The following is a 27,736-nucleotide window of genomic DNA, read 5'->3' as shown; positions in this document are numbered from 1 at the left end:
TCTATTCGTCGATAACGGGATTCTTCATGAAAATAGAGGCGATGGACCCGCTCGGTTATTGCTGCACGATTCTCCTCCTCTCTCCATATACACACATATACACATCTCGCGGTATTGAGAATAGATTAAGCCGTACGATTAATTGGCGAGTAATTGGTTTCTCGGACCGGCTATACTTACATTCTGTATACGTACGCATACCCTGAATATATCCGCAGGTAGCTATTAAGCAAATATACATCTAAATATTATACTCTGAGGTATAATCCTTCGCGAGATCGCGATCGTCGTCGGAACCGCTGTCGGACGGGAATCGTACAGGTATATAACCAACGTGTATGTACGGTGACCAGTTGACCTTGAACTTTGAAAACCCTTGCAAGAATCGGCGCCCGCGCCCGCTGGAACTTTCTCTGCACGGACGGGTGTATTGTACGTATAAGTGTTCGACCTGATCGGATAAAAACCGAAGAGATTCCTGCTCATATGAGTCAAAGAAATACAAACATCCATATGTGTGCATACGATACACGTATTCGAATATATATATATGTATATATGTATATATATACGTGGGGAGAAGAGGTCCTCCTCGTGGGGGATTTCGAAAGAGAATTGTCAGAGGTGTCCATCCCGCAGCCTCCGAGTCCGCACACAGCTTAACCGGGTGGACATTCGGTTTCACCGTGAATGCGATCGAGGCGCTCGCTTATAATTCATACAGCTGTACAACGTCTAGGATATTTTTAGCGACTCGCGTCGAAACGATCAACGGGTCCTGAGGGATTTTCGACGAGGTTTTAACGTTCGAATCCGAGGGAGCTGCGCGTTCTTTACCTGCGGTGCAGAGCGGGCATCGAAGGGATCGGTCGGCGCCATGATCAATGCGTGTAGTCTTTCGCAAGCGTCTACTCTGCCCGTGAGTTATTCTTTTTGTACACCGATTCTTCCTGCACAGTTTTTACTGTTCTTTTTTTTTTTTTTAATTTTTATTTATATTCTAGATAGTTTTTTATTTTTCACGATCGTCTGATACGCTTCTACCATATCGGTTCGAGTACAATACAATATTATTTAACGGCCACTGGGATTGGGTCTCGTGACGTACGTATAGGTATATACGCTTTAGCATATTCACTCTTTGAACGTCGTACATCATAACGGGTCCGGTACTGCTTTTTTCCATTTCTTTTCGTTTTTTATCATCTTTTTTTTTCGAATCTTTTTTTCATCTACAAGAGTAAAACTCGGACCGTTAGAGACGTTTACGAAGATGCCCATCTCGTATGGTTATTATACGATATCTACGCCATTTCTTGTGCATGATTCGAAAATTGAAATATACCTGAATAGACGTGCAAAGTCTCGTATACCACGCGATTCGCTATCTTTTGCGGAACTCGATTGTTGTGACCATCGACATCGTCCCATCGTGACTGTAATAATTCGTTTCTTTTCTTTATATGTACTTATCTTCGTCAATTACATACATATAATTCGAAGAGTGAACGTTATGCACGTAAAAGTACAAAGAGTGAGAAATAATGGACGTAAAGTCAATGAATCGGGGTATGAATTCGTTGGTTTTTTTTTTTTTTTCTTCCAATTATTATCATTGATTTTCATCACTTTTAATTTAATTTATTCATTTTTCGTAATCCTACAAGAACACTAACAAAGCATGCGGTGAGATGAATTCCCCGCTCGATATAGAGACGCTTATAAACTAAATTTTCGCCCAGGTCTTTCTTCTTTTGTTCTAGAAAATTATTTTCTCAACAATCCGTAATTGAAAATTCACAAATACCTACCTACCTATTTCTCAGTTTTATTCAAGGTTTTTTGTTCACCAATTATTGTGATTCGTTGGAATATTATCTACTACTTTATATTTACATGAATACGAATGTGTATAAAATATGAATATTTTTTCTTTTCCATTCATTTTTCTTTTTATGTTCATAAATGACCGGAAGTTGGGTGTTCGTTAATAATTTGTTCACCGCGCCCATTACAGGTACACAGCTATGAGCCCGTAACGAACAGTTTAAACATATGTAAATTATTGGCTCTGCATTCGTGTCTCTATAATTTGTAATACGAAAAAAAAAATATATCTATACAAGGTACGCATTCGGTCAAATTTAGAACCGTCATTAAAATTCTCTCAAGTCTGTGCAGGCGGATGAAACTTGATTATCATCGAAGAGTACATTGATTTTTCTTCAACGATTTTTTTTCACTGCGACTCTCAATATTCTTACAATTAGGTTGTAATTTTTATGAATGTTGCTGTGATTTGCGAACATACATGAAACTCGTGTGTTTTAAAGCTCTCACCCGTTTCTTCTGAAGTCGATTTTTATCAGATCTTATTTTTCGTTTTATTGGAATACCGAAATAAATTCATCCCTCGGCGACTGTACATATTACGGGAGTCTCTACAGAGACGATTGTCGAAAATTGTGGTATACATTTCGCATATCTATCCATATATATATATATATTATATACATATGTATGTAACAAATCACCTGGGCATTGTGCGTATGTACAGTAAAATATTATTGCAACATAATGATCGATAATCAATTGATACCTATACGTGTGTATACGTGAGTTGTGTGTTTATTCATAAATATATATATATATGTACATATATATTTAATTTATTATAAAATATTTGAGAAACTACTAAACTATTATCGTTACACTATAATCATTATTAGTATTTTCTTTACATTCAATATATAATATATATTTAACTATTTCATAACTGTTGTACCTGTGTCAAGGCGTCGCATGCTAAACAATAGCATAGATTATTTATTATTTAGTATCACATTGCGTTCACTGTTGTTGCTGGCCATCTTTGCCTGGCTTCAAACAAAAAGAATATATATGAAGAAGAATAAGGGGAAAAAAAAACGAATTACCCATAATGATAATGATATTAATAATAATGATAAATAATAATGATTGAAACTATATATGTGTATGTACTTTTTTGAAATAATAATAACAATGATAATAATAGAACGGGAGAAGGAAAAGGAAGCTGTACGAAGACCACTACTCGGACTGAGAACGAAGGCAAGAGAAAAAAGAGTGGAAGGAAAAAGCAAAAAAAAAATTTTAATAAATTCAATCGATCGACAAATATTCAATAGCTGTTCATGCGAAGGCTCAGTATGCGACAATGTCACGTTCACAATAATAAATATAAATCAGGGGAAAGAGGTGGTTTCAAATTGATATAGTAGCGTTGTAGCTAGTGCGGCGAAATTGATAAGCCGATGGGGATTGTCGATTTTTGAACGTGTAGCGAATGTTGTATCATCTGATTTGATACGTTGAGCGAAGCGTCGAGTACACGTTACACGTATATACATATATTACGAGTACATACATTGTAAGCACTCGTAATTATATACTTCAGTTTAGTCTATACATCCTGCTCTTGAGTTCTCGATTCTGTACGTGACCGGCAAACTTCCATTATTTCATTGACACGCGCCAGACCATTTCTAATTAGGTAACTAGAATTGCGATAACTTTTTATTTTATTTATTTGTTATTCTTCGTTGAATGTACCTTTTTTCAATGATAATATATATATTTTTTCAATTACATTTCCATTTTTTATCCATAATATAATTGAATAATCTCATCGTTATCTCTCGTATGGTAGCAAATTTATTCCGCAAAATGTTGATATTCTAATTATATGCGTGGATTCAGAGAATAGCGATTTGAATATTTTCAAATACCGTTACAACAAACCGTCGTTCGTTTTTTTACCTATTTTATTTTATTTTTATATTATTTTTCCCATTGCATTTCGTACGATCGGATCAACCGATTGCCACGATTATATTCAAGTCCGCTACACTCGTTTCTTGTAATTTAAGTATCGCACACGCCCGGAAAGATAATCTGCAACCTTGTACATTTTTCGAAACTCCTTTCTTCGGCTCAGAGAAAAATTGTTATACGCAAATGGCGTGGAATACTCAAGTAATGTTCGCCAATGATCCGTTATCTTTCAACCTGTTTTCAGCCAGTTTCTCGAAATTCTAAAAAGACGAAACTGTCGAAGAAAAAAAAAAAAATGAGATTTTTAACCGTAAACCGAGATTGAACATACTTTCGTGAGTATGTTACGTCAGAACATGTGATGTGTGCACGCACGTACCGGTAAGAAGAAATTGGATTGAGATGCCGTTCAAGGAAGATATTTAACAAAAATAAGCCGCGATTTGTATTTGGTCTTTTTCAACAAGAATTTTTTCTCTCCTCCTGCCTATAATTCACCCTGATCTGTTCACTTTTTATAAACGCAGTATGTTACTAGGTACATCTGAGATAGGTACGTACCTATTACAATGTGAGAACAAGAGGGAATGTAGTTTCTGTCTTTTCACCGTTCACATTGTTCATTTATTTTTTCAAATTCGTGTGCGTGTACAGCGATCGTAGGTCGTAGGTGAAAAAAATTGTTAAAGAAATCAACTTCCAACACGATTCATTTTTCTATTTTTCTCTAGCTCCTTCTCATTTTTACAGTGTATTCTAAAAAGCACGTTATTTCGTGATTTCTTTCCGTGAACCCCACGAACATATTCTTTGGTGTACTGCTTGAAATAATATATAATATATAATAATATCTGTGCTATCGATTATGTATTTTGTCGACTTTTATTTCGGGGTGGTGGGCGGATTCGAGTTTGGGGTTTGGAAATTAGGGGTGTATTGCGCGGCACGGCGGTAAAAATTTTCTTACATAATTTCATGTTTATACTCTTACAGTTTTTTTTTTCATGTATTTCATTTTGTGCTTTTTTCTTCTTTCAATTACCATTATTTCTTTTTTCATTTAACATTATTGTCATTGTTATATATAATAATAATTATTATTATCATTTTTTATTATTGTTATCGTTATCATTATTATTATCATCATTACTAATATAAATTTACTTTTATTCATACTCTATACTTTTTCTGTTTCCATCTTAAATATATACGCGATACGATTCCACAGTTTGCGTCAAATATTATTTTGATATACATATAAATAATAAATGTTCATTATTTACATAAATTCTTCGGTTGAAATATGCCGGAGCGAGGTGCGTGCTATCTGACTACTTAATTATTATGTATAATATCATTCATAAATTCCTATGCCCACGTGTGTGTTTTACTACTACATATTTTGTCCATTCGCGAATGGCGATTTCATATAATTATCCAGTGGGTGTTTTCTTCTTTTTTTCCATTTGTTTGTGTAATGTATAATATAACGTAAGAAACATAAGATTTTATAAATTTATCAATTTATTTATTTAATTTTTTTTTTTTCTCTCTTTCTGTAATCTTGGCTACGGTGACAACGACGACGACGACGAATAGATCGTTACGGGCTCAACATTGCCTTCGAAATAAAGAAAAGCAAAAAAAAAAATATACCTTTAGGTATGATGAAACTCGAAACGTGCCCTCAAGGCACCTAGGGCAATCTACATATTACACAATACTGACGTCCTGCGTCAAATTACTATCGACTAAGAATTGTTTGAAAACCTTCTAACGGGAATTTCTATTTTTACTTATTACTTAGCCTATGAACACATGAAATCACTGCCCAATCGACCAATTTGGACCCATAAGGCACTCGAATGGAAATACGAACGAAAAAATATTCACGAATCGTATAGCTTTCTTCTTTCCTTTTCTTATTCTTTAAGTTTTTTTTTCTATATTTCCAATACGGAAGCACGCGGTAAATTCGTACTCTCTCTTCTCATATCGTGGGCGATTGCGGGCAGATCACTAAGATCTAGTTATTTCTTTTAATTTTTATTATTATCATTATTATTATTTATAATTATTTTTTAATATTTTTGTTTTTTTAAATATATAATATATAGGTGGAGGTATATATATATATAAGACAGAAATCGGTGGAAAGTCGGTTGGTCCCATTGAAAATATAAAATAAATTAATATTGGTTTTCTTTCTTCTTTCTTGTACGTTAATATTATTTACAAATTAAAATTACAAAAACAAAAAAAACAGAGAAAAAAAAAAAATGGAAAAATGATTAAACAATACCTACTATAATTTATTATCATTTTACCGGGCATCGTCTGGGTATGCTGCAATTAGCTGCTCTTCCAATTATCACTTGGCATAATTTGTGACTAACCTCCACAAGTTTCTACATTATTAACAATTTGCGCGTTTCCGTACGTGTATCGCGTGCGTTATTTTTTTGTTAAAAGAAACGTACTCGACAGATTGCCCAGTGGATATACTAAAATGTGTTAGTTTAAATATAGTATGTCTGTATGTATGTTTCCGAATTCAAACGATTTTGCGGCGTGTAAATTTTGATCAAAGGTTGATACTAGCATTTCGGGACGGGTAATTTTCACATGATTTTACCATTTCATTGGTTTCTATAAACGCGTTGTCTCGTAACCCTGGCTGTAATCAATCACCCAAACAGAAAGAAACAAATTGGTACCGGTATTTGTGCGTGCGGATAATGGAGGTTTCGAAAAACGACAATACTTGATTTGCATTGTTTTCGTCGTTTTTCGAAAACTTATCATTTATCAAGCATCCAGGTACTTTTACGCAATTTGACGTAAAGGACGACAGACACGATAATTAGTATTGTATTGTATGGTAGGGCGTGTATATCGATATACCGCGTGTTCCAGCGTCTGGACCGCGGTATGTCTAATTGCCCAACATCGAGCGCCAGGCTTACGCTGTATCGGTAAGTCATACCGAGGTCCGCGAATTAACGTGAAGCTATAGGGAAGGGGTAGCGCTCGAGGGCAGGCAGCCAGACATACTGCGTTGTGAACGCTGGGACACACGGTACACGCACCACCGTTCGCCAGAACTTTATCGCCAGCTGAAGGATCACGTCTATACCATATTTGAAAAATATGTATATCGTAGTAATAAATACAGCGGTAACAAACGTGGTACCTAATTTCGTGTACGGTACCCACCTAATCGTATAAGTATTATATATATATAATATAACAATAAATAAAAATTTCGATGAATATACTAAAAATGAACGGCTATCGGAAAACTAACAAATAAAAATTATAACAACCGTCATCTGGCGTGAGGAGCTCTGAGACACTAAGAAAAACGAGAAATAATAACGAACGGGAGAAAGAGATACTATGATAAGAATCAAATTAATAAGAATCGAATAATAGTCGCTACGTCGCAGCGTGTATTATCGATATAATTGAAACTGTTGTTCGAGGGGTTTTTATGTGGCGTATGGTGGTTTGTTGGCGTGGATAGAGGAGCTTAACACTCGACAAGCCTTGGGCTTTCCGGTGTATAATTTAGTCATGTAGATTTTTACTTAACAGTAAATTATTGTGCGGCCCCGACAAGTGCCTGATGAGCTCCTGCAAGCTATCGAAACTCAAAGCGCAAAAACAACAGGAAAATGTGTTGTCGGGCGCCGCTATCACCCCCCTATGCACCGAACAGAGGTGCTTAAGCAGGTGAGCTTTCTGTTTGAACATAGCCACGCACAATCTGCAGGCGAATGGTTTTTCACCGGTATGAACCCGTAGATGAGTCTTGAGGTTCCAAGACATACCAAACTGTTTCCCACAGTACGAACAACGGTATTCTCTGACGGGGGTTGGTTTCGGAGGGTCATCCGATGGCGGGGGTGGCGGAGCACGAGCCGGAGGTAAGGTCCACGCGCCCCAGGGTGGTTCCAACCCTCCGACGTTCGCTGGATCCGCGCTGGGCGGCCTGTGCGATGCCCCGGGCGGCGTCACCGGTCTGTCCTGTTGAAAAAGGGGAATAAAAATGGTACGGTTAAAAGCCTCGGGCGAAACGATTTCGCATTGATTTTGCTCTTTTATTGTCATTTTTCTTTCGAGCACTCCGCAGAGGCGGGGGAATCGATAAATGACTTACAAGGTAGGGTGGGGCCGAGACGCTCAGGGGATGCGGCGCTTGTAGCCTTCGGGGCGTTTCGAATCCGGGATTAAAGGGGACAAAGGCTGGATTCTGTGCGGGCGCGTTGTGAAAACCTGGTCTTCTTTTCCGGTGCGGCGTTACCACGTACGCTTCCGCCGGTTGTAAGGGTAACTCTTCCGGTTTTCGTTTGCCCGGTTCCAGACCCAGTGCCAAACGGGCCGCGAGTTGTCTTCTCCTTTCTTCAGCCTCTTCCAGTGATTCGCGACGCTCCAGTAACGGCTTTTCCGGCCTGAAAAAGGGTCGGGTGTCGTATTTAGTTTAAAATTCTTCATCGCCGCGAGAGTCGGAGTTCGGAGCCAATTAACTGCTCGTCGTAAGAGCTGTATGCTAGTTACCACGAGGAACCTCCGAGATAATGGAAATACAAATGTGATTTGTTGGTAATTGCAATTATCGCTTACTCATAAAACTATCACGTGAGTCTATAAATAGCGAAATTCTCAGGGGCACAGAAAATTGATGCTAAAAGACCTCGTGAATTCAGTCGGTGTAACGGAGAAATAATCTGTCTCTCCGTTGTCAGAAATAATTGAGTACCGCGCACGCGAGTTGCAAATGCTCTCTCTCAAAAAAATGCAATTTTTTATCGACTTTCCACCCCAATCGTCGGAAATTTGAAAAATCAAAATTAACCGCCACAAGTTTGCTTACCTGTGCGCGGTGTCGTGAGATCCTTCGCTGGTAGTGGTGGCGCCCGAGTTTAAACAGAGATTAACGGGATCGGAGCTATCCCTCCTCCTGGGAGGTTCGACGCTGCCTTCCCTGTTGTCGGTTAAATGATGCGTTTCTCCTTCGACGCCCTCAACGTCGACTTCCGGATCGTCTTCACAGCCCTCAGTTTTTATAAGAACGGAACAGCAGTCCGCCGGGTTATTCGACTGCCTGCTGTAATAGGAGCATTTCGATCAGTGGCCGGTTCGTTGGCGGGAAAAAAACGCTTCGAAAATCTGCTAGATCGATCTATTTTACCGACCGATCGATGGAAGGTCCGTTTTACATAGGTGTACAAGGATTAAAACTTCAACGGATAACCTACCTGCCGTCGTACTGCGATTCGTAACTCGAGCTTTCTTGACTCTCTGACGGTTGGGGCGTCGGTATCCTCTCCTGTTCAGACTTTGTAGAAGTCTGCGGATGGTTCGGTTCGAAAAGCTCCGATTTTATTTGAAGCAACTCGAACAGTTCTCGCAGAGGAATCAGCTCCGTTGACTGGGTGGTTTCAGAGGAGAAAAAAAAAGGAAACGTTGAATAAAAAATAAGAAAAAGTCCGATATTCGGCAACGAAATAACGAACGTTGCATATAATTTGAGATTTCGCGTCGCTGTTACACCGCATGGGTAGTCGTTGCGATTTCGGAGGATTATATGATTCAGCGACTTCCTGTGATTTTCAGCAATAGCGTGATGAAATTTCTTCATACGATACCGAAACGGGTTTTCCTTTTTTCAAGGCTTCTATTATAATTAATATTAATATTTTTCCCAACAATTGTCGGTGATTCAGAAAACGATGACTGCCTCAATGAGTTTGTATACGCGATTTCAGAATCGTTTGAGAGAATTACTTATACTTTTGCACTAGCAGTTTGTACTCAGTCGCAAATTATTTGAATCCTTGGACATTTTTATTTCTGAACTACAGGCTACTCTCAGAATAGAAAATTGATTTGATCCTGAACGAACTTTTCTGATTGCGATAAAGAACGTGAAATCACACAGTTCTTTACCTTCATGAAATCACGATGAGATTCTTAATCGGACGAACGACGAATTTTGTAAATTTGATGCGAGTCGATTTTTCGGGTATTTCAAAGGGCGGTCGGATCCATTCGCTTACCGGTATCAAGGCTTCCCCGTTGTACAGGAACTCGAGTAGATAATTAAGTTGAGGTTTTCTGACCCCGGACAGGTGGACGACGTGGTCCAGGGCGGGGTCACGAAGTAGGGTAGCTAAGAGGGGACTAGCGGCCGCCAAGACGACCCGATGAGCCCTGACGACGGAGCCATCGTCGCAGGCCAGAGCGACGTCCACGTGTTGGTCACCGCTGTACCAAGCGCCAACCTCTGCTGCCAATGTTGCAGGGTGTTTCCCATAATGGAGGGTCAGCAGACCGTCCGTATACATCGTCTGAAAATTGAGGTAATTATTAAAAATCGATCGATCCGATCCGCGTCGTCAACGTCCCGGTCGTCACCGATTTCGGGTTCATTGACCCAAAGTTCTCATAATGACCGGCCCAAATTTTCATAGCCTCATCCACACCTGCGGAGAATCGGGGAAATCGTTATTTTATCATTTTCCGAGGTTGGCTACCTGGTGGTTGATAGAAAAAAAAAAAAAAGAAACAATGTTGAAAAAATACCCGATAGAACGATGAATGATAAAGCGACAGTTGGAAAATAAGACGGAAACGTGTAATTATATGTATATGCGATTACACAACATCTCCGTTTGTATAAATTTCTAAGTCCATATAGAAGCTCAACTTATATTGCAGTAATCACGTTTATAATGATTGTCATTACTGGTTACTACAGATGCATATCTGCGAGGGAAATTGTTGTTACGAAGTTCAGGGTCAGTCGGTGTTATATGATGATTGCATTTGCGTTTTCCTTATTCTATTTGGGCCTTGACGATGACGACGGGACGCTACGCGATCGAGTTGTGCTGTTGCTGTTGCTGCTGCTGCTGCTGCTGCTGTTGCGTCGCGTAACGTGTCGAGTGGTTTCCAGCCGGAGGAGAATGGGCGGAGGGATTGGAGCCCCTCTCATCGGCAGAGAATGCCTTTTACTTTACAGGTGGTTCTATTTGCGCTGTAACCGGTTGAGCCGCTTGTGTAATCTGTGATTTTATGATTAGTGATGTCTACGCGTTCGTATATATACACCTATGTATTTATGTGTAATACCACACGTACTTTACCCATTACTTTATCATGCAGTTTATTATGTATATCGATGATAAATTCTTTCACTTTGTTTCCACGTAATTTGCTACGTTATACCGGTTGCACCTAACACCTACATAACGTCGCGTTACGCGGGTAGATTTCGACTCCAGATAAATGCTTTCATTTCAGCACGATAACGCGATAACCGCCTATCTATTACTACGCACTATTTATATCAATTACGAGAAATCAGTGAGACTTTCTGATACCGAAAAAACCACCGGTGTTCCCTACCAAATTCCTAATTCAGCGTCAATGAACACATACTGGCGTCATTATGTCGAGGATATGCATCTCGACCGAGTGAGCCTCTGGCTCTGGATCGATATTTCGGATATCTGACGGAGCCGATCCGTCCGATATCATCTCAACAATAATTGGGTAGCGAGATAAAATATAAGATATGGACGTTAAACATTTATGAAAGTAGCGACGCGCCGGAGCTTATGTGCCCAAACAATTAGCGGCCAGATTTACAACAACGAGAAAACGATTTTGAAACAGTCCGACAAGAGTTTATGTTAGTTCGTTAAATGGTGAAATTCATCGAAAGTCGGCATATACCCACGAGAGTGAAAATTTTTTCTCGCCTTTATTAACACAATCGACCGATATACTTTTTTCCTTTTTCTTCTTTTCTTTGGTCTCGTATTTTTAGATCAAGTGAACAAAAAAAAAAATCTTACGTCACGTAATGTACATTGTACAGTCTGGCGCATTTTTCATATTAACAACTATCTGCATATACGTAGATAGCTGTTTACTTTTCATAGCATGTAATCAAAGCGATGTGGTCGGGGTTCCACCTGCACAGCGTCGCCGAGTCACATGATCGGGATAATCTTTGATGTTAAACGCTCTTAAAAAACGCGTTAGTCAGACTTTTTTTTTTTTTTTTTTCATTATCATCCAGACTGTGGCATAATCGATCGATTTACATCCATAACGGAATGAAACCTGCGGATTGCAGATTTCCGCAAAGTATAAGCGGTACCTCTACTCCGAAGTCTAATCGACGGTTTTCTTTTCTTTTCTTTCACGTCACCCCGCTTAATACAATTATAGTCTTAGCTTCCTCGGGAGCATGAAACGCACCATACTTCAACGGTTAGATTAAGCTGCAGGGCTTGGGACCTCGAATGTCATTCATGATTAGCTTCGGAAAGTATATTAACACGTGCGGCCACACAAGTGTCATACGATAGCGAGACGAAAGTCTTGCGGAACAGTTCATAGGCGCTTATGTTATTCCGAGCATCAATCGGGTAGACATATTTGTCGACGTCCGCGTCACCGCGGACTTTACGATTCGATTAATCAAAAGATACGAGGCGAATCCGAGCTGTACGCACTGGTGATTTGAATAATGATATTGAACAGTCAATAAAACTTGCCGATATCGAAAAGTTTCTCTATCGCGATATGCGTACAGTCGAACATAAGTTCGTTGTAAAATGCACATTCGATGTACACAGGCTGCTGTACGTGCTCGCGAGATGAATCACTTTTGCCTCGCACGGTAATCGAACCAGTTAAACGACACGTAGTTTCGAAAAATCCAATGAAATTGTGAAAGAAGAGAATCGAATGAAAAATTGTAATAATAAAGATGATCGAATAATTAATACGGAATTCGAGCCTTGAAAACAGTCATTTATCGATATCCCAAATCACACAAATTTCCCAATCGCTGCGGCGTCCGAACGAAGCCTTAATCTCACCTCGAAGACACAGCTGATCGATATCGGCCTATTGAATCGGTTTTCAATAATTGATTGGTCAGATTAACTGTCATAAAAATATGTGTTGCATATATGCCGTGTTAATAATCCAGTGGACGTCGTAGGAAACCTCCGTGCCTCTGTCGCAGGATAATTAACAAAGAAGTTATTAGGATCGGACTGTTTTTTTCGTGTACGATTTTTTTTTTTTGTTTTTTGTCGTCGTTGTTGTTTTAAATCTCGGTTTTCGTTTCTTTATTTCATCGCAGCGAAAGATGAATTAAAAAACAAAAAAAAAAAAAAAAAAAAAACAAACCCCATAGGTATAAAGTGCCCTGCCAAGAATTTTCTACTGTATAATGCTCCTAACTAGGCGTTGTTCGAAAGACCGGTTTATGCTAAATGAAATCACGGCCGAATAGAAGATAAAAGAATCTGGCAATGGAGAACTCAGTGTAACGGGGCCTGCGATTTCCGCTCTATTTTTTCCGGGTCCAATTAGGTTCTGCCAACGTGAATAGACCCAGCTTCATGGTGCGCCTCGAATGTCCATACGTATACGTATATACAAACTTCGCCGCCTCACCCGCCTTTTTTCAATTCATATACCTTGAATACGCACGTATGTTTCACATGGGTGTGACATAAGAAGGCTACCTCCACACTGAGATATTTCTCGTACGTGATCTATACTCATTATTCGTAAACGCGTACACGCTATACGCAAAATGCGTACACTCCTAGAAGGTTTCACACCTAGAAGCCATTTGCTATACTTCCGGTTTTTAATAGTCGCGACACAAAAGCGAAAGAAAACAGCAAACACGACTAAGAGAGAAAGTTAGATTTTCAACCCTTCGAAAGCCAGGATACCGAAATATTCCGTTATTCACCGCAGCTGCTGACATTTCTCCTCCGAGAAATCATCCGTGGAGTGACGCAGTCTCCGAACGAAAATTCGTAGCGCGTTTTTTTGTCCTTGATTTTCATTAAACCCTGTGTCTAGTTCGTTCGTAACGACGTTTCTCGTCCGCGTTTGTACGTTTCTCGCGCGTCCCGGAAGACCACTCACAATTGATCCTCGCATCCGCGCCTCGTGCGGCTTCCGGTGTTCTCAACGACGATCTTACAGGTTTGAACAGCGGTAGCGGCGGCAGCTGCCGATGAGATCGTTCGCTTTTTTTCAGTTCCGTTGCTACGCTGCATGAGTTGTGCAGGGTTTTCATTTTATTTTCATTTCATTTCGTTGTTGTTTCTTTTTACGGTGAAATCTCACGCTTCCCTCCGAGACGCGGATGTGTATAGGTACAAAGAGGCGGCAATAAGAGAGAAAAAAAAACAAAAAAACAAAAAGAAAAGGAGGAAGACGATGCGACGAGAGGCGAAGCATGCATCGCTCGCGACAGCAGATATAATTAGTCCGTCCGTATACCGATTTTAATAGCGCATGATATCATTGCCTTTGAGGAATCGTTGTTTTGACCGAACAGTTGGGAAACACTCTAGATCGCGTTTCTAGAGGTCTTAATAGGTCTAACTAACCGGATGGTACAGAGCTGCGTATAACGATGATGTATACGTATAGGTAACGACGGAGTGACACCGTTCAGATGAGAAAAGTAGTGACGAACACCGATGTCCCAGAATCCAGATCATGCCAACGTCGATCTTAGAGAATAAAGTTTAGGTATGCAGATGTTCGAAGATTCCATTCGACTCGGTTCGATTTTCTTCTTCTTCGTTGTATTCTTTGTTCTCCAGCCTTTCGGTAGCGACTTTCCCTGTCGTGACCTTTTTTTTCAAAAATTCACCTCAACCCGAAGGTGAATTAAAAATTCGTAGAAAAATATCCTCATCGTCTCTACCCCCGAGGCTCGCACGCGATTCTTACGCGATATCGAAATAAAATCTCACCTCAATAGATGTTTGTCGGGCGTTCAAAACACTATTGCGCATATGGTGAGGATAATCGCGAATTGTACATCTCTAAAAATGTCTGCTGTACATATCTGAGTCATTCGAAGCTCCGTACTGACTGACGGATAGATAGGTGGATGGATAGATACAGAGCTGGATGAACGTATAGAAGGAAGCCTCGCCTTTGCTCATAGTTGGTGTGGTTTTAACACACGGAACTATTTCACACCGTCGAACTAACCGGCCATCAGCGGCACTATCGTCACCGTCACCGTCAGCGACAGCAAGAGCAACAGCAACAGCAACACGCAGCGGTGGTAGCGGCGGCAACGGTAGCGCATATAACACACCATGTGTCACGTGTGACTATGATCTAGCGGGTAGGCAAGTCCCCGGCAATGTTTACAGCAGTGTACATTTCGTTCAAGGCCAAAAGTAACAGCCTTTTAAAATTGCACTCACCGACCGGGTTGGGTTAGCTACCACCGGGATAAAAGTATGCTTTCGGTACATATGTACGTATACCTATAAGCGCGCGTTCACCACGAACGCTCCGCACACCGTCGAGTAAACGTACGTACGTACAACTATGTGTATGTATGTACGTACATAGTCTTATGAATATCTATGCTATGTACAGCGCAGAAGAATCGTACCCAGGTAAATAACGTATTATATACCTGTATGCTTATTTATGTACATTGCACGCACACAGGTAGGAGAGTCTGAATAACGTTTAACACATTTACAGGATTGTGCTGCACGCAACGAAGTAGTTACATGATCCATTCATTATATAAGAACAATCGGCCGTCTAATAAATAGACACTCCATCATTGTAAATCTGAAGGGCACATCCATATCCACGAATACAAATGCACGTGGTATAAACGAGCGCAATGCGCATATGTTACGCGGTGTGAGTTCGTAACATTACACACGTGTATACCTACACACGTATTTCGTTGCATGCGTACGTAGTTTAATAATCTCTCTGAATGTGTGTGAATGTACATTTTTTTTTCTCTCTCTCTCTCTCTCTCATTTTTCTTTTTCTCTTTTTTCAATACACGTACACGAAGTGTACAAGGTATAACGTATGTACGCGCGGAGACGCCTGGGCCCCGGCCTCGCTCAATTATTACCGTGCAGAACATAACGCGCCGCGCCAGTCTCTCCTCTATGATGTGTCCTATGCGCCGCAGCGGCGTTTCGCACCACACCGCACCTCCTCCTCCTCGTCCTCTTCCTCCTCTTCATCCTCCTCTCGTTTCACAGTGCCCGCGACTTGCCTCTATAGAAATATACGTATAGACAGTCGCTGCTAGCCTAGTCGCTGCCCGATTGCGTAACGCCAGTGATCTCACATTGTGGGTGGGACATGGTCTATGGTGAGCGAGTACAGGGTGACCCAAGAATCGCTGCTTCGAAAACCGACCGCGATATTTAATTCATTCGCGTTGAACGCGATAGCGAAACCCGAAGGATCGCAAATTTTCGAAGGTCGTCTACGACGCCCGACATGTTCGATGTACCTGAAATTATGCGACAAAGTTAGCCACCTGCACGCAGCTGTGCGTGGACCGAAAAGATTCGCTTGTTAGCGACGCATCGCGTATACTCTGAAGGCGACAAACGTCACGGTGGTAACAAATTGGTAACAGCGGGGTGCCGCAATTATCAAGGTCATTTGTTTGGAAGCTTCTCCGATCGTTGTAACGTAACGCGGAGATGCACGGCACTTGTCACGATGAGGATTGAGAGCGTGTTTTATTGTCCGTGCATTAAGTACCCTCGTGTGGTTTCCAAGTGCCGCGCGGTTGTATGTCGTGTGGTTTCTTTTTTTGTCGCGGCTGTAATTGAGGGAAAAGAATGAAAGTGAATTCGGGTACCGGCGTTTCGTTTCGCGAGACGCGAAACGAAGCGATTCCGTGACTATGACACACCGCGACAAACGGAACACTCGGTGTCTCGAATTTACCCCACCACTTGTGATCATATGATTCCGAATAATCGATGATGTGGAATTAGAATATCTCGCTTCTTTTTCTAATTTTATTCATTAGAAAAATCACCCAAGGACGAGACCTCCGTTCATTTAAATATAAACATCGGGAATCCGTCGTAATAATTAACGAATTCGGATATTTTGGCAGTGTAGCGATAGCGACGACTGCCGATTGTGACCTTTAAGCCAAACGACGTCTCCACGATTAGTGAGACAAATGAGGAATTTGATTTCGAGACTCTTTCTATACTATCTTTCACAATTTAGTTAACGTATCTCATTGACCGTGAGCTCTATAACTACGTATCGCTGCGTACACATCCGTCTGATAAACGCACACCGATACACACCCTCGTGAATTCACACGTACTACGAATTTTTCATCTTCTATTTATTTTTATTATTTTAACACTCTACATGGTTTACGGCTTAAATTAGGCCAGTCTGTATCGGAGTGATAAACATTTTAAAAGATACCTCGAGGGGGGTGGGGGAGGGGGGGGGCGACCTTCGATCGAATAACCACTTTTTTATTTCTCTTACTTTCCACGTTAAGACGGGGAAAAAAAATTCTCCGTGAATTTTATCAGATATCGTCATCCCGTTGAAGACTGATGAAATTTATACCGATCCGAACCGAACGGGCACAATATACGGCCGTATGCGTGTACGACTTAACATATCGCTCGTGTGTGTGTGTGTGTATTTGGAAGCTGTTGCAGGATTGTGTAACGAACGCTTATAATGCGGGCAGCCCGGCAATAGCGAAGCGGTGCCTATAACCTGTGCTCAGAATAAGTGGGTATTACTAAATGCACGTGAAAGCCAACGTTTGCTCGCGACCAGGCCAACCAAAGTTGGATAGATAGATTCACGGCCCACAAAATGTGCGGACACACCGTGCGTGAGACGGCGTACTCGCCGTCCAAGAGATACGAATCGAGGGAGTAGGAGACACGGATTCGAGCGTCGCTCGGGTATGTGTAGGAAAGTGCGCGCGGAGATTTCTTTTCTGCTTTTGTTCGTCGAAGAAATGCCCCGATCGGCGGCCCGTAGCGCGGGGTTAAATTCCGAGGGAAAGGGAACGTCGAGGTGCAACGCGGGCGTGTGGGGCGAGCGCGAAGCGTTTGGAGAGGGTGATTTAAAAATGCGACAGGCGGGTTCGAGCGGAAGGAATTCCTGCGGTAGCAGCTGCAAGGGCGCGCGAAAATATTGAATAATAATACCGCCGGCTCGGCTCCGTTTCCGATCGCTGCTATTTGGTTTTCGGTTCTACCGGCTTCGGAGGAACCGAGTTCGGTCGATGTGGGTTTTTTTTGCTATTCAATTCCCATGAGGCATCGCGCGAAGTTTCACAACCGAACTCGAGCTCCCGGTTGGAATTGGTTGGAGTGGCTTTACGTAACGGCATCCTCCCATTGGCGAGCGTAAAATTATGTCGGATATACTACGGTGGAGGCGGCGGAGTCGACGGCGACAACGGGGACGAGGGCGAGGGCGAGGGCGAGGGCGAGGGCGAGGGGAGCGCGCAACGACGTGTCGCGCGCTGTTCTCTGGTAAACGTTATACGTCGTCGTACCTATATGAGCGCATGTGTTACAGAAACAGTCGTCGGAGTAACAACGAGGAGCGACAAGCTTTTCATAGCCCAGCTAAAAGTCTCTCTCTCTCTCTCTCTCTCTCTCTATACCGGGAGAGACCGGTGCTAGATCGCTAGAATCACCCGAAGGCCAACTAAATTACACGAGTTCCTCAATGTCAGGGGTTCCACCTCCACTTCTTTTTCCTCTTGATTCCCATCGCCCCCCTCTCTTCCCCATCGCCATCGCCGTTTCAATCTTCACTTCCATCTCCGCCCCCGCCTCGACACCCTCCGAGCGACCTAGGCAACCACCGCGTATACGTATATAATACTCCGCTCTCGATGGAACATCGCGACTCTTCGTATTCTCCGCTTTCCCCTGCAGCGTCGTCGCCGTGCCTTCCGCCTCCATCTCCATCTCCGACTCCGACTCCGACTCCTTCTTTTTCTCTCCACGTGATCCCCGCGAATTCCACAGCGGCGGTGTACTTTCAGCCTGACCTTGACTACGCCACCGGATCACCAGATTATCCGATTGTCTGATCGTCTTTTGCGCTTACGTTCGCCGATGTAGACACAGCTATGGGAATTGTAATGTACGTTCGCCAAATGTGAATGCGCGAATTTCATGTCCGTTGGATATTACGGTGCAGGATGTAAACGTGTGTGTATTGTAGACGTGTATCTATACCGACTACGTATTACACGGCGCGGCAGAAATGTGGCGGTAGGTATGTACTGCTATGGAAGAATTTCAATTTCACGCATCGACCAATGAGACAATCCGATGGTTACCAACTGCCCGGATGAAAGACTCCTTCTTATTGGACGACCTCGTTGCAAGGTTGGATTTCGTTTGCTTTTCTAATACTTCTCTTGCGCGAGCGATCGCGTTTCGCTCACCTTGGATACCGGACGACTGACCATTTCTCGACGGGACCAAAATCGTTGCGACAATAAACGCAAGGCTACGCTTTAAAACGCAACGGCGATTCGCCGTCGGATACGGAGACTCCGAGGTTTCCTCGGGGTCTCTCTCGTTTCCCGCGCTTTTTCGTTTCTGGGAACGTGAATTTTTTATTCCTCGAATTACCCGATTCCCACGCTCGAGAGTTACGAACCGACGACCATCGTCGATCGCAAGCACGTTACAGCATTGAAATCACCTCGAAACCGAGTGAAAAATCGACTTTTGAGTAATTGTTTCGTTCGTCGATTGTTCACCTAGATGATAAATGAAGAAATTGCGATAAAGAACGAGTGTCCGCGTCTCTGCCGTTTGCTCTTTTATTTGTTTTATTGCCAGCAGACTCGCTTATTTATCGTATCCTTCTTAAAATATCACTAAAAGTTTACCGATCTGTGGCAAGAAAACACCTGCAAGCCAAAGTTTGCGGTCGCGATCGGCGCTGCAGGTGTTATGAAATTTCTGGCGACCTCATAATCGCAGCCAATTCTATTTCGTCCAGTACCCTTCTAAAAAAACTCTCCTAAAACTTTTATTTCTCGAGTTTCATAAGAGACGGCGGCCGTTCGAAAATACCGAAGAGAAACAAAACTCTCACCATTTCCTTGGCTCGATAGTTTTTTTACTCATAAAGGAGAACTGCAATTCGGAAACGATCGGTCGCGTCTCGTGAATATCTGTCTGAGCCAACGACGTGTATCCGTCCGCACGGTTTACGTGTGGCGTAAGTCCTTTGTGAAACAGCGATCTCGAACCCGAAGTGAAATGACGGTGAAAAAGTTGTTCTTGGAACGGGATATTAGGCACATAATAATACCAAACTATTTCGAATCCTCGAGTTATTACGGTTTAATCAAGCACGCTGTGCACGAACTCTGGCAAAGCCGAGCGTATATACAACTTTTTAACATTATACTGTACACGCCGCGGTGAACGAACACGAACACGAACACGAACACGCGAAGAGACGGAGACACGGTTACAAAGAGACAGACAGCGCTCGGGTACTTGGAACGAACAACGATAGCTGCGGATAGACGAAAGTGAAAGGGAGGGTAGAAAGGGTTTTGATACGTATGTAAGGCCCCCGAGAGTGGGCCCAGAAATTTTACAACTGCCACGAGCCGAAGTGGCTGTACAGGTCGAACTCCTCGACGCGATGCGGGATTTATGAAAACGCCGTGTGCAATATATCATCGTTCCCGAAGAGTTACCCTATACCTGAAACTCGAAGAACGGACCAGATATACCTTGGACAGGTAGAATCTGTCCGCACTTATTGTTAGCCTCCTCGACGCGCGAATAAATGAGCGATGGGACGCGCCGTTTTCTAGGTAAAATTGGGTTATCGTATCGCTGATGAATTACATCCAAGTAATTAGAGGACTGGAGGTTGCGACTAGCCGAGCTTCTCAAGGCCCCGGCTCCGGCGGAGCGTGTTTCCGGTTCCGATTAATTTCCTCTTTTCTCATCGCGCGGGTTACGCTGTACACCGGTAGTCCTCCGTAGCAGACGTGGATTATAGAACAGCGCTAAATATATTTTACGCGGGTAGGAAAACAGTTTCGCGGCGTATTCGAAACCTCCGAAAACCCGAAGCTTCGCAGGGGTCGTGCTCCCGAGTCGATCAGCTGATCGGGGTTTGCATATGTCCACGAGAGGGGAAAGAAACGAAGAGTAAACGAGTCTCGGCCTCTCACAAAACGGACGTTCTTCATCCGCTTTGCGGCCAAGGCACACCCGGCAAATTTAGGCAACGACTTAACATATGAATGGGACTCTCTTCTCCTTCTCTCCCTTCCCCTCTCATTGAACAATTCCGCTATCAACGGGGCTCCGTTACCTTGGCTGACGACGACAAACGATTTATATCATCGCAATTAGACTTGAGCCACCGAGCGTAAACGTCGCCGCAAATCTGATGTAGCGTGCTCTGTAGTATACACAGATAATATTCGCGTAAGTTTGCGACTTTTTGTTTCATTTAGTTTATCGAATCTATGTATAAATAGAAAAACTAAAACTGTTCGTCTGACGTGAGAATGAAAAGATTACGGTTGTACGGTTGACAATGAGTGGAGCGAATAGCGGGGATGGAATGCGAGCCGGTGTATACCTATCGAAGAAAGGAAAGTAAGACAGAACATTGAAAACCGGACAGATTTAACGAATAGGTTTTTGTCAATGGTTTAACAATTTTACCTTTATTAGTATCCTTAAATCCAATCCCAAATATGAGCTCGTCGCTTTTACGTTTCTCTCGAGGAGTGGGGATACATCTTTGACGGGTTTTAAAATTCTTCGCTTGTAATCCAATTGGCAAACCGGACACTGTGCTTATCAACAAATATTTGAATATCACTATTTTCCTTCTTTTTTCTCTCTATCTCTCTCTCTCTCCCTCTCTCTCTCTATCTCTCTCTTATTATTTATATATCGCTCGATATCGTTCACCACTATCACTTCACCGAGTACGTCCTTTTCCACATAGTCACTGACCTATTATTCGTCGTCGACTAAATGTTGAATGAATATTCAAACATTTGTTTAATCGTGTCACTTTATTGAAATGTTCGAGCTGTGCCGAACTTCACAACACTTGGAAGACGAAGCTTCACTTATACTTTTACTTTATTCGGGTCGTAGAAAAACCAACGTCATATACTACTATTGAATTTCACTAATTGTACGAGTTGGATTTTTTATTTTTTTTTTTTTGTTTGCACAGCGAGAGCCAGCGGAGGTCGGAAGAGATTGCGATTCAAGATTCTGGAAGACCCTATAGAGAGGTACCAGACGTCAAGGTCACCACCAGCCTGCAGTGGTAGCTTCTTCCGAGCGAGCGTTCGTAACAGTTCAACTGGAGTAGATGACGGTTAGATAAGTTGCGAGATTAACTTTCAGCTCGCGTAACTACGAGCCTCCGGTACTTGTTGATGTTGAGACGTGGGAACGTGAAATGGTCCTTGAATGTTCAAATTCCCCGCGCGATAGAAAGACTCCGTGCTCGGTTCGGATAAACTGTCGTTTTGTTGTCTTATTTTCAGTTCGCTTCTCTTCTCTTCTCGTTTCTTCGTTGCTTTATTTTATTTTTATTTTTATTTTTATTTTTTTTTCTTTCTTTTTTTTGCTCTTTTTTCTTCTTCCTCTTCGGGCCTCCCAGGAGCTCCAGGGTCAGCCGGCTGGCTTAGCACTTTTACTCGCTGGTCTCCCAAGGACTTGCCGCTTCTATCCCTTTCTCTTATCCTTTCGCGCTCGCGCTTGTTTTTTATCCCTCTAACCTTTTTAGCGGACTTTTAATTCCGCGACGTTGTACACCTTACCTTACCTTAGCTCACGTTACGTTACTTATGATCACCGCTGCCCGCTTCAAGGTAAAGAAAAGGTATATAGAAAGGCGCCGATCACGTTATTTAAATGTCAGATGAACGTTGCTTCCCTTTATTTTATTCCTTATCCATTTCAATCCTTCATTTTCAATTCAGCGTTCTTTTATCCTCGCCGAGCGGCTCGTTCGAATGCAAGGTGTACGATGGCTAGTTCCTGTGTAATTATTGCAGTTCTACCGTCTTTGTTTCTTCTCGCTTCGGATTCGGAGTGTTTCGGTAGACCTTCTCTCATCACGTTCCGTCAAAGTGCGCCACAAATTCTCGAATCAGATTCGGCTCAGGTCCGTTTCGCGGGCCGATAGTGGCAACCTTTCCTTTTATCTTTCTCTCTCTGTCTCTTAGACACTCCGTTTCTCTCCTTCGCCCTCTCTTTTCTCTCTCTGTCTTCTGGTTTTGTAACGCTTTACGAAACTCCGCGCAAAGTAAAAGTCCGCGACTCGATCGAGGCGGACGTTGATACACACGCGCCGACTCGTTGCTTTTACACCCGGTGCCCGTGCGAAGATTCGTTACTTTTGCAATTATGGTGCGGAAAATTTCAGCGAATTCGATCACTTGCAGAACGACTTTTTATCCGTCGCTACTTTTCATACTTCGCCGCGATGAACCGGAACTCTTTATACCTTCCTCTCGGTTATTCTTATCCCTGAACGCCGCTAGGGATATCGGTCACACACTGAAGTATTTAAAATGCGGGAAAAACTCGTTGGTACCGAAAAATGAGAGAAAACAAAAATGAAACAAAACGACACAGAACACTTTGACGAAGAACACACTTTCGCGGATTGTTAATTATTCCTGAAACTGCTGCTGTCGCTGGTGCCGCTGCCGCTACCGATACCAACACCGTCGTCGCCGATCGGGGAACCGAAGAAGATGACGCGGATCGGAGGCTTTTCACTCGCGATTCGAATCGGAGACCGATGGAAACTATCGAACGATAACGATCCCTTTATCCGACTCGATAAATATCATCGTTATCCTCTTTCTCCCCGGTATTCTTCCGAGCTTTTCTCCGCCGACTTTACAAATCTAATAATCTCGGATTCACTGGTACCAGAACGAGAAGGGGTATTTGGCGGAGTTGCCTTCTGATTTCAACGCGCCCAGTCAACGCTGCCGCCGTTGCTCCGTAGAGTTTCAACTTTTACTTTCAGCTCTTACACAACACCGGGTCGTCGTCGTCGTCGTCGTTCCTCAGCTGCTCTTGGTGTGCGTCCGTGAGTGAGACACCGTGCATTCGCACGGTTGCCCGACTGCCGCGTGTCTCGTGAACGTTTCGGTGCTTCGAGTCTCCTCCTCTCTTCTTGGCTCACAAACTCGCGCCTCTTTCCCTCTCGATTGTTGTTTTTCTCCTTTTTCTTCTTTTTTCTTCTTTTTTCTTTTTCTTTTTCTTTTTGTTTTGTTTTACTTTTCCGTCTTTATTTATTCTCCTCTTCTCCTCATTTCTCGCTTTTTTTATCGCTCGGTTTGAATTCTCCACCTGTCCGTCGTCTCCTTCGCTCTTTTATCTTACTACGAAGTTCCGGTTACCATTGAATTCAAACCTTCCCGCTTCGCCCGCAATATTTATCGCCAATCCCCACGCGACGTTCTCTGATATATCCGTACTGCACTCGACTGTGTCACTATCGACAAATCGTCCCGGGGAATTCAAGTTGAATTTCAGCAGGATCCGATCTCTTTCGATCGATGTGATATAACCGGCTGAGACGGGGAGGTATCCTTGGTCCATCGACACTTTGATCAAACAAAAACGTTCGCTGCACTGCACTTGACCGATAAATTTTTTCGTGCACGTTGTACCTACACAGTTACGGGATTCGTCGAAACGAGGGAGGGAAATATCGAAATACCGAAACGTACTTTGTTGTATTCTATGTACAAGGGATACCGATCATCCGTGTCTGCGAATCCACAATCCGGGATCACGAGATCGAAGTCCCTTCCGGATTCCGTCACTTCTCTTCTACGTTCGATGCGTTAAAATTGCGATTTCGAACTGGGTCAGAAGAGTCCCGGTGACCCGCGTGGCACGAATCGAGGGCGTGAGGCGTCAAAAACTTTGCGCGTTCAAGGGTTGGGCGTTCCGCGTCCGCTACCTCCTCTTCCAAGTTTGATCGTAGAGCCAGGTGCGTTGACGTCTCCGTTTTCACGAGCAACACACGAGGTACACTCGTTACCACCCGAGGATCTCTGTTAAAGGGTTGTTTGTCGTTTCACTCCCGTTTCTCCGCTTCAGCTCCCTCTTTGGTCGTTAGTTTCGACGACGAGGGTCGTGAATCGTACCGCTCGGAGGGTCCGGAGTGAGGAGAGGGGGAAGGGGACGAATTCTAGTAGGGTTGAACGGAGGGTGTTCCTCTACCAGTTTTGTGGTAGGGTTCAGGGTTGGGCCAGGTAAGGTGAAAGGTGGGGCGGTCGGGGTGGTATAAAGAGACAGGGGGTTGTGCCGGGCGCAACAGGATCGCACCCCGTAAAAGTCCTGCAGGATTTCGCCTCACTCTGCAACGATGTATGTAGTACCACACAACCGCACTGGCGAAATGTATTGGGCGCGTAGGCCTTCCAGGTGTTTATATTTATTCACGCAACTGGTGTACTCGAAAGAAAGGAGATCGAAACTGATTTTTCTCTTTTATTGTTAAACGTTTTTTTTTTTTTCTTAAATATTTTCTTTATTAATTGTTATCAGTTTATTTTACAATGCGAACAATCCGATGACAATAGACATAGCGTATCCAGATGAACTTCTTTTTTTTACTTTCTTCGGGGGGTTGCCGTTGACGGAGTGGAGAGTGGGGTGGGGGGTAGGGAAATTTTTGGCCGCGCGCGGTGTGCTCTCGATGATGATGTGAAAAAAAAAAAAAATTGTTTATTTTTTTTATTTGTAGGCGTTGATTTCTATCCGGATAGAAAACGGTACATGTTGACGCGCAGTTGAATTGTTTATATTTGTACGGATATCTATGAGAGTAACGTAGGTGTATGTACATGCATGGATGTGCATGTGGCGACGTAACTGATATTATTTTGAGAAAAACTGATAAAGAATACAAAAATAAAATAAAAGAAAATAAAAAAAAAAAAAAATTAGAAAAAAAGGGGAAAAAAATAATAACAGATAATACGTTTTTTGACACACGCGCACACGTTCGCGAGGAGGCACTTTGCAGCACGCTCTCGCTTCGTAGGTTCCGTCTAGTGGGTCTGCGGCCAAGTCCTCCCCACCAAACTCTAGTCTCAATTCCCTCCCGGCCCCTTTACACCCCCTCGCGCTACCAGGCCTCTCTCCCTCTTCCTATTTTCCATCCCTTCCTATCTCGCACGCTCTCTCCCGCCTGCTCTTTCTCAAAACCCCCGACTCTCACTCTCTCTCGCTCCATCCCTCTCCCGATCCCTCTCACTCTCTCGCTCTCTCGCTCTCTCTCCCTCTCTCACTCGTCCTCCCGATCCCTCCGTCCTGGTGCCGCGCCGCTGAGCTGCTGCTGTTGCTGCCGCTGCTCAGGGCTCACTCTCCCTTTCCCCACTAGCTGTGCTCTTACTATTACATTACAAATAGCTGCTCTTATACCCGCGCGCGCGGACAGAAAGTATACAGCCCGGTGTACGTATGTAACGTACGTACATGCACGCGTTACTCGCGGAGTACGTGTAATAACCCATACAGCGTAACGCATGGTATATTCGCTAGATATAAAGCGTCCTATGTGTGTCTCGGTATTTCATGCCGTACGCGATAGTGTGTATGTGGCGCACATCGTAATCGTATTATGTGCGTACTTCTATTTTATACTTGAAATGTGTAATGTGAATAATATTCACGCGCAAGCTCAGCTTCTATCTGCTTTCTAGGCGCTTTTTCATTTCTACATACTGATAGGCGTGGACGATGTGGGTCGTGAAAACGTGGATCATAGATCTCTTTGATTCTTGGTATATAAGTACGGACGAGTCGTACTTACATTAGACGTAAAGATAAGATCGTTATCGCTGACTTTATCTCTCATTACGCGCTACCACGTGTGATACAGGTCTAAGATTTTTTAAATATCGTTGCCGCCATGTCGACGCGAAAAGCGCGTATTAACGCTCTTCGAAAGCCGAAAGGTGCGACGCGCCCCACGATGCCTCGAAAAATGACGCTGATTTTCTTATCTTCCCATTTCACACGTATACGTATGTAGATATGTAAATTTATCTCCGCAGCGCCTGGAGATGCGCGTTTGTGAAATTCATCGTCCGACGAATTGTGATCATTTGAATGCTGGTATGTTTATTTATTTATTTATTTATTTATTTATTCATTTGTGTAAGCGCGAATATAAAAGTGCAGCAGCTCGAAGGCCAAGTAGCTCCGCGTGTTACGTAATGGTCAGTTATATTACTGTTTGTGATTACGAGATTACAACTCTGCTTGTTTTATTTTTTCATCTCTATTATTTATTGTCATTAGTTCTTCTGTTTGAAAAAAGAAAAACTTTTTTTTTTTCTCTCTCTCTATTTTTCTTCTATTTGCAGGAATGATTCGATCACACGCGACTGCAGATGTAAAAGAAAAGGAAGAAAAAAAAAAAACAAAGTAGTTCTTCAGCGATTTTAAAATCGCACACTTTCTGCGCTATCTCTTATCATTGAAACGGTGAGGATTTTTATCGCTCGAGTCATCGTGATATATAATTAGAAAGTTTTTGAATCGTTGCGGAATTATGACGTCTGTACATGTATGTTGTATATGGTTTGTGGTTTTCCATTTATCTAGAAACACATATCCTAACAACACACTCATTTTTTTTTCGTCCATATCTTGTTCCATACGCGCGAGTAATAATTTTGAATTTATAATAAAATTTCCCCACCGATCATGGAGTATCTATGAATAATGTAGCCGTACACACGACTACCGTGGAAGAGATCGTTCGCAAACGCCGTGGCACCTAATTATGCAATTACACAGATACCTGTGCGTATGACATGTAACGTATGGTCAAGGTCAAGCTTTCGTCCGCGAACAATCTATCGGATAGAAAATCGATAAACTAAATATATCAATCAATGCCGTTGGAAAATTCGCATCCAATCGTCTCGAACATATCTCGTTTACAAGTTTCGTACATAATATGTAATAATCCGTAGAGTTCACGTAAGTGTACGTAAATG

General features: G+C 42.7%; 1 protein-coding gene and 1 long non-coding RNA gene across 2 annotated transcripts; one reads left to right on the top strand and one right to left on the bottom strand.

Moving 5' to 3' along the window:
- Positions 1–783: 783 nt before the first annotated feature.
- On the top strand, positions 784–10,719 carry LOC125501720. The gene is made up of 4 exons (XR_007279335.1): positions 784–919; positions 9,951–10,181; positions 10,293–10,491; positions 10,580–10,719. It is a non-coding gene; the product is annotated as an uncharacterized LOC125501720 (long non-coding RNA).
- LOC105686061 (transcription factor Ken 2) lies at positions 1,753–25,834 on the bottom strand. Its single transcript, XM_012400622.3, has 6 exons — positions 21,393–25,834; positions 9,879–10,169; positions 9,078–9,250; positions 8,693–8,926; positions 7,979–8,270; positions 1,753–7,845 (listed from the first exon to the last, which is right to left on the bottom strand). Exons 2-6 carry the CDS (start codon positions 10,164–10,166, stop codon positions 7,387–7,389), a joined length of 1,446 nt encoding a protein of 481 aa, XP_012256045.1. The 5' UTR covers positions 10,167–10,169; positions 21,393–25,834; the 3' UTR covers positions 1,753–7,386.
- Between the last annotated feature and the right edge of the window lie 1,902 nt (positions 25,835–27,736).

The sequence above is a fragment of the Athalia rosae genome, chromosome 1 (assembly GCF_917208135.1).
Source record: "Athalia rosae chromosome 1, iyAthRosa1.1, whole genome shotgun sequence".
Lineage (NCBI taxonomy): Eukaryota > Metazoa > Arthropoda > Insecta > Hymenoptera > Athaliidae > Athalia > Athalia rosae.
The sequence above is the reverse complement of the archived record's forward strand: the minus strand, read 5'-3'. Positions and strand labels throughout refer to the sequence as shown.